The 7660-nt window shown below is 34.3% G+C and overlaps 1 protein-coding gene and 1 non-coding gene across 2 annotated transcripts; both read right to left on the bottom strand.

The window, feature by feature from the left end:
- Window positions 1–1882: 1882 nt before the first annotated feature.
- LOC132038101 (uncharacterized) lies at window positions 1883–3414 on the bottom strand. The gene is made up of 4 exons (XM_059428824.1): window positions 3064–3414; window positions 2402–2411; window positions 2190–2241; window positions 1883–2087 (listed from the first exon to the last, which is right to left on the bottom strand). The coding sequence occupies exons 1-4, from the start codon at window positions 3412–3414 to the stop codon at window positions 1883–1885; spliced, it is 618 nt and encodes a 205-aa protein (XP_059284807.1).
- A 3694-nt stretch (window positions 3415–7108) lies between these two features.
- TRNAR-UCU (transfer RNA arginine (anticodon UCU)) lies at window positions 7109–7181 on the bottom strand. Its single transcript has one exon. It is a non-coding gene; the product is annotated as a tRNA-Arg (tRNA).
- Between the last annotated feature and the right edge of the window lie 479 nt (window positions 7182–7660).

Here is a 7660-nt window from a genome sequence, read left to right as displayed (position 1 = left end):
TTGCGTATATATATGTGTTTTGGGATGTTGTGTGTAGTGGCAGCCTTGTCGGCTTGCGTAGATATATATATATACATGTTTTGGAAGCTGTGTGTTATGATAGCCTCGTCGGCTCATGTATGGCTGGGATGTTCTCCTGTATTATGATAGCCTTGCCGGCTTATATACGATGTTATCTGTTGCAAGTTGTAACTCCTCAGGAGACAGGTTGTTGTGATATGTATATATATATGCGACAGTTTTGAGACGACGTCATGCCTTTCTATATATGAGTTCTTTATTATGCTAGTGGTGGACGATTATAGTTATCAGGTGTATACGAGTGCCCAGCTCGGGCACTAGTCACGGCCTACGGGGTTGGGTCGTGACACTTTATTTCTAAGGCATGAATCTTATGGCATGAATTTCCTCCTATCTTCAAGAAACTAAGAGTCCTTGTACATGAATAGTCATATGAGATAAGAGATATGCTATGAGCACGATAATTATGATGACAAGCTTAAGTCTAAAGAGTCTAGAGTCCGTGATATGATGTTCCTATAAAGCTAATGATGCTATCTATAAGCTATTGATGTTGTCCATTATGTACACTCACCTTATATGCTAATTCCTTTGAGGTGAGGCAGAATGTTTATAAATGCTCCATAATGGAAACAAGGGTTCACGACCTTAGGTCACCCCGGTAAAGTATAGCCGTCTTTGAGTTCCCATGCATGTATTATGATGAATACATTATGATGAGCATGTTATGGTGAGTATATGATGATGATGTTACACCGCGCCTATATGGCCGGGCAGTCACCGCCAAGGCGGGCAACGTATACACCATGGCCAGATGGCATGGGCAAACACCATTAGTGAGCGGCATGAGATGGTACCCCGGAAGCGGGAGGCCTGAACGCAGGCTAATGCTAATGATTATCACACCGTACCTATATGGACGGGCAGCTTATACATATATGCATACATGATATGATGATGATTATGAAGTAAGCCAGCATGCATTATTTCTTTTATGATTCACAGTCAGTTACAAATTGCTCCTCATTTGATGCCTCCTCTTTTCATTGATATATTATTATTGTTTATGCCTTATATACTCAGTACAATGTTCGTACTGACGTCCGTTTTCTTTGGACGCTGTGTTCATGCCCACAGGTAGATAGGGAGGTAATCCAGACTCTTAGGAGCTACTAGCTGATTTGAGAGAACTCCATTTTTCCGGAGGTGCCATTGATTATTCTTTTGGTGTATATGTCTATGTATGTTTTGGGCATGACGGGGTCCTGTCCCATCCCTATGTCTAGCACTCTAGTAGAGGCTCGTAGATGCGCAGTTGTGGGTAGTATAGTCTCACGGTTTCTTATGTATGTATATATATATATATATATATATATATATATATATTATTTTGATAGCCGAAGGGCTTATGTATATAAAGTGAATATGTTTCAAATGAAAGCCATTTTCTATGATTATGAACATAAGAAATACGAATGAAAGCAGATGAGTAATAGAATGAGTGGTGCTCGGTGGTTAGCCCCGGGTGCCCATCATGGCCCTATTCGAGTCGTGACACTTCTTTACAATTTATTGACCAATTCACGAATAAATTCTCATGTGCATCAAATAAATAAGAATTGGTCTTATAGGTACCACATGCCATAACCTCGTAAAAAAAAAGATAGGCATTCCCAAAATTTACTAAAATTACTATTCGAATAATTGAAACTAAAGGTTAACATAATAAAATGAGCTAGTTAATCTTTTCAATCCATTGCAAAGAACAAAGATACCTAATGAGAAAGGGATCGAAGGAACCGATAACTGAAAATTGACGACTCCATAGCAAAACTACGCAAAGTTGGAGTGTGCCGCCTAGCTAATTCTGCAAAGTTGGAGTGTGCCGCCTAGCTCGATTTATACCTATGAGCTCCTCTAACTCAACCATGTGATTCACCGGAGACACCCTTTCCAAGAAATGTAGCACTCTCGCTGGTGGAGAACTTGCTAGTGTTTTAGTTGGCGGTCTTGATACTGGTGCAGTAACAACAAGGTAGTGGGAGTAGTGGCTATTACTGGAGTAACTGAAACAATAGTATATGGGTCTAAGGCTGTTACTTTAGCGGGGGTAGGAGTTTGGGAATTAGTGGGGGGCAGCAGCTGGTGGAGTACTAGCCTTAACATACACGGGTGCTTTTGCTGGTGCAGCGGCAGGTGTCTGACCCGTGACACTCTCCACTACAATGCACAAAATTGACACTAAAAATACAAACTTCCTATCCGTGGTTAGTATTAATGGGAAAAAAAGGGTGTATCACAAGTGTATCTTGTGTGTCGTGCGTCACACGTGCGTCACAAGTGTATCTCATGCATCGTGCATCTCGTGCGCCGCACGTACATTCTGTGTGCTGCACGTGCATTCCATGTCAATTAATAAAAATATTTTCAAATGACATATATATTGTTGTTAAACATGTGTGTGAAGTATACTTATAAAGTAAAAGAAAATTAGTGCAAGCTCAAATGATGAAGGATGATCCTATTTCAGCAGACTTGATAATTAAACTAAAAAATTGGACATTATTAAACTTGGGATAGTTATTTCTTGGAATAATTTACTGAGCATAGAAGATACTACTATGAACTATTTTTTAGCTTATTAATACAATATTTTCTAAAGGAAAAAAATATGTACACCTAAAAAGAAAAATTAAGGTTCTTTCAAATTATTGACCAATTCACGAATAAATTCTCGTTTGCATCAAATAAATAAAAATTGCTTGTTTAGGTATCACATGCCATAACCTAATAAAAAATCAAGCATTCCCAAAATTTATTAGAATTACTATTCGAAAAATTGAAACTAAAGGTTAAAAAAAGAAAAAACAAAGACAATAATAACATAATAAAATGAGCTAGTTAATCTTTTCAATCCATTGCAGTAACAAAGACACCTAATGAAACAGGGATTGGAGGAACCGATAACTGAAAAATTGACGACTCCACAGCGAAACTTTGCTAAATTCGAGTGTGCCTAGCTCGATCTCTAGCTATGAGCACCTCTAACTCAACCGTGTGATTCACCAGAAACACCCTTTCCAAGAAATGCAGCACTTCCGCTCGTGGAGAACTTGTTAGTGTTTTAGCTGGTGGTGCTGAGACTGGTGCAGTAACAACATGGGTAGTAGGAGTAGTGGCTATTGCTGGAGTAACTGAAACAATAGTAAGTGGAGCTGAGGTTGGTGCTTTAGCAGGGGCAGGAGTTTGGGAACTAGTGAGGGCAGCAGCGGGTGGAGTACTAGCCTTAGCATCCACGAGTGCTTTGATTGGGGCAGTGTCGGGCGTCTGACTCGTGATACTCGTCACGACATTGCTTAAAGTTGACACTAAAAATACAAACTTCCTATCCATGGCTAGTATTAATGAAGAAAATATAGGTGTATCACAATTGTATGTCGTGCGTCGTTTGTGTCACACGGGCGTCACAAGTGTATCTCGTGCGTCGTGTGTGATGCATCGTGTGTCGCACGTGCATCTCGTGTGCCGCACGTGTATCTCGTGCGGCGCACGTGCATCCCGTGCGGAGCACGTGCATCCCGTGCGGCGCACGTGCATCCCCCAGTCAATTAATAAAAATCTTTCAAAATGACATGTATATTGTTGTTAAACATGTGCGTAAGGTATACATATAAAGTAAAAGAAAATTAGTACAAGCTTAAAATGATGAAGGATGATCATGTTTCAAAGAGACTTGATAGTTAAACCAAAAATTATTGGACATTGTTAAACTTGGGATACTACTATGAACTATTTTTTAGCTTAACTCTATTTTCCTATACACCTAATTCTATTTTTAGTAGCTATTGATAAATGGGCCCCCAAAATTTAGGAGCCTTAAACACTTGATTTAGTGGCTTGTGCATTGGGCCGGCCCTATTGGAGACATTCCCAAGTGATTCATAGAGAATAGAGTTTGGACAAATAAAACTTCACAGAATAGAGTTAAAAATTCGCTTGAATTTCTGCATAAATGATACGACGATAAATATTCTCGTAAACCCTTTGCGACAAAAAAAAAAAAAAAAAAAAAAAACAGAAATAATAATACCTGCATAGCAACGGTTACGCAGACGTTAATTTTTTTTTTTTTAATCAAGTAGGGTAATTAGGTAACAAGGAGGACATTTAAGTATTTAACTTTTAAGTTTTTTAGTTCGCACTTTTAATACTACGATACAACGACAAAAGTAAATGTTCATAGCCGTGTTACTTAGTTCTTCTTGTTGAGAATTATTGAATCAGTGTCAAGTTTTTTTATAAGCAAAGAATTTAGTTTAATTCAACCTTTTAGTTTAAAATTTTCACTTTAATTTTGACTAATATTTTGAAGTAGAATTTTCATATTAAAAAAATTATTTGTCTATTTCGCTTTAACTTGAAACCTAATCCACTCGATCGGTTGTTTAAAGAGAAAATTACGCTGTTAGTCACTATATTAGATTTAGGCACATAATTAGCACAGTTTTTAAAATTCTTCAATAATAGCAGATTTTATTACTTGTTGATCATGTTTACGTGTGGTAATATGTTGAGTTAATTCCCTGAATGGTCACTCTTATTTAGAGAATTGCCTCATAAAATCATTTTTGTTTCTTTTAGGACCACAATATCACCAAACTATTACTATTTTCCTCAAAAAATACTAAACACCCAAAAATCTCCTTTTCTCCTAGTTGGCATGCCATGTCACATTAATTTTTTTTTTTTAATAATAAATTCATTTAACCCAACCTATCCAACCCATCTTATACCCTCTTTACACTCTCTGTAGATACATGTTGAAACGTCCAAATTTGTAATATGGGATACTTGAACTGCCTACTGAAACCAACCCCGAGAAATTTAACGTGACCTAGATTGCTCATGCGTTGCATGTGGATACAGAAATATTTTACTGATTCTAATTTTATGTCAGTCATATGAATATTTTCGTTTGTGTATAACCAAATGGTATTACTTAATAACTCTTAGTTAGTATCCTTAAAATTAAGTTTTGAAATGCTAGTGTTCATCGACTTGTTAATTAGGGAGTAGTACGTATAAGATCTTGCAAATGGGGACTAATTAATTGGCAGTCCCATAGTAGTGTCAGTTGAATTGTCCCATATTACAACCCATCTGCTTTTTAATACTAAGACTCACAAAAGGCTCCTACTTTTCGTAACTTACTTCATTATATTAATTATTTATACATATCAAATGGATTTTTACTTCCTCCCTCTCAATTTCTGTGGCAGAATCAGAATTTTGAGAATCAATCATTTTCTTCTTTGACCGACAATTTGTATATGCCTTTTAAATATCTTTAATTTGTTAGTTATTGTGATTTATAGTACTTTTATGTAGTTTCAAATATATAAATTTTATTTTAAAAAACATAAGCTTCTATGTCTTAATTCACGTCATAGATTTGGTGAGTACAAAGCGGATATAAGATGAGTTAGTTTCGGTTGGATTAAATGAATCTGATAAGCTAAATGAATTTACTGTTTAAAAATAAAAATTAATGTGACATGGCATGCCAATTAGGAGAGTGATGTTTTTGGGTATTTAGTATTTTTTGAGGAAAATAGTAATAGTTGGGTGATATTGTGGTCCTAAAAGAAATAAAAGTGACTTTAAGAGGCAATTCTCTAAACATGTGTGACCCGTTCAAGAAATTAACTCGTAATATGTTCCCCTAAATCAGGGATAAACATTTAATTTACCCCACTAAACAAGGAATTATGACCCACTTTAGCCTACATTCAGTTGCATTAACGTACTCATAGGCGCAACAAGGCTAATATGAGATGTTTATTACTAATTATACTAGTAATTAGTTATTATAATGAGTATAACTAAATATACCCATAATATTATGAGTATAATTATAATACCAATAATATTATGAGTATAATTATAATAAGAGTTGTATATTACTAATTATAATAGTATATATATTTGGTATAATTTATATAGATTTTAGAAAGAAAATATATCATATGTATTGTCTATATATATATATATATATATATATATATATATATATATATATATATATATATATATATATAAGGTATATTGGTTTATATTATTTCTATACATATAATATTTTAATAAAATCATTATTTATTATCAGTTTGCCACCATAATTGAAAGAGAGAGAAAGTAAAATTACATTTATTAATGAAATAGTATTATTTATGGCAAAGTCATACGTTGGAAGAGAGAGAAACGATAAGGAAAACCCATTTTGTTGAGTTTGAGAGTGAAATTAGCAGAACATTCCCTAAAAATTTTGGAACAGGAATTCTCTTATGCAATGCAACTGTTGCGAAATGTTAAACAAATAATACTGCTACAATTTTGTAAATATTTTATAAATATTGTCCATCTATATTTTTTTTCCCTTGTTTAAAACCAAAAAAAACAATTGAATTTTGATTTACGAATTATGGCACATTCTTAACTCGTAACAGCAACAGCCAACAGGTGTTGATTATTGTTGGGCAAAGAATAAATTATCCTGCTAATATCTTTCTTAGGATTGAGTAATTATTATGATTTAAACTTAATTAGTTTTCCTTCTTGTGCTTCCCAGCAGAAAACTATCTATTTATTCTCCTTAAAATAAATAGGGAGCCATATATAGTTAACTTAAATGGATGAGCATGAAACATCTTAATCCAAACTCCAAAGGATAGTATTGATAATAAAATTATTGAAATTTTTTATGTTGTACGAATTTTTTTTGGATTAGTTGTTTCATGTTTGTACTTGAAAAACAAGGAAATTAAGTTTATTTAACAATTTAAAACGTAAAGCAGGGGTCACACAAAACATAAACGAGAGATTTTTTTCAGTTCATCCTAAATAATATTACAGACACTTCTATACAATTAATAAACGAAAATCATCAACCTTCTTTTTTTGTTAAAAGCCAATTCACTTACAAGTTACAACAGTACAGCACCTTGATTAAATAAAAATTACTAGTATTATGCCGACTGGGAAAAAAAGGATTTAATTTTTTTTTTAAATAAAAAACACTTGTGAGTTGTGACACGCCCAGTGGGACTCGAACCCACAATCGCTTGATTAGAAGTCAAGCGCCTTATCCATTAGGCCATGGGCGCCATTATGAGTTAGAGCAGTTAAGTTATTTACATATAACTATCCGTTCTTTTTCTTTTCTACACTTCCACTCCAATGTTTTAAGAGAAGGGGGGAGCGGGGCGAGGCGGAGACATGGGGCGTAAGTCTCATGGATCTAGGGAGCGTATGTCTATGTATCTTCAATTTACAATTTATTACTAGAAAAATAAGCAAAAGTAAAATTTTCACTAAAGTTCTGCAAATAAATCACCAATAATATTTAAAAAATTATTAAAGGTAACAACACAAAAAATGATAATAGCCTAGTTAATCTTTAAAATGAAATCTTCATTCACTTCATCATCAATCTCCACATCTATTAGTCCTTCCACCCTCAACTAATATTTGCAATACTTTTTATTTATATATTCAAAGAAGAAGAAGGGTAAAAAGTGTTAGAGCAATGACAAAAAGGGATAGAGTTGCTTCATGAACATAGTGCTATAAAATTTCTATCCTA

This window comes from Lycium ferocissimum, chromosome 11 (genome assembly GCF_029784015.1).
Source record: "Lycium ferocissimum isolate CSIRO_LF1 chromosome 11, AGI_CSIRO_Lferr_CH_V1, whole genome shotgun sequence".
Lineage (NCBI taxonomy): Eukaryota > Viridiplantae > Streptophyta > Magnoliopsida > Solanales > Solanaceae > Lycium > Lycium ferocissimum.
Note: the sequence above shows the minus strand (reverse complement) of the source record. Positions and strands in the feature narration are given on the sequence as shown.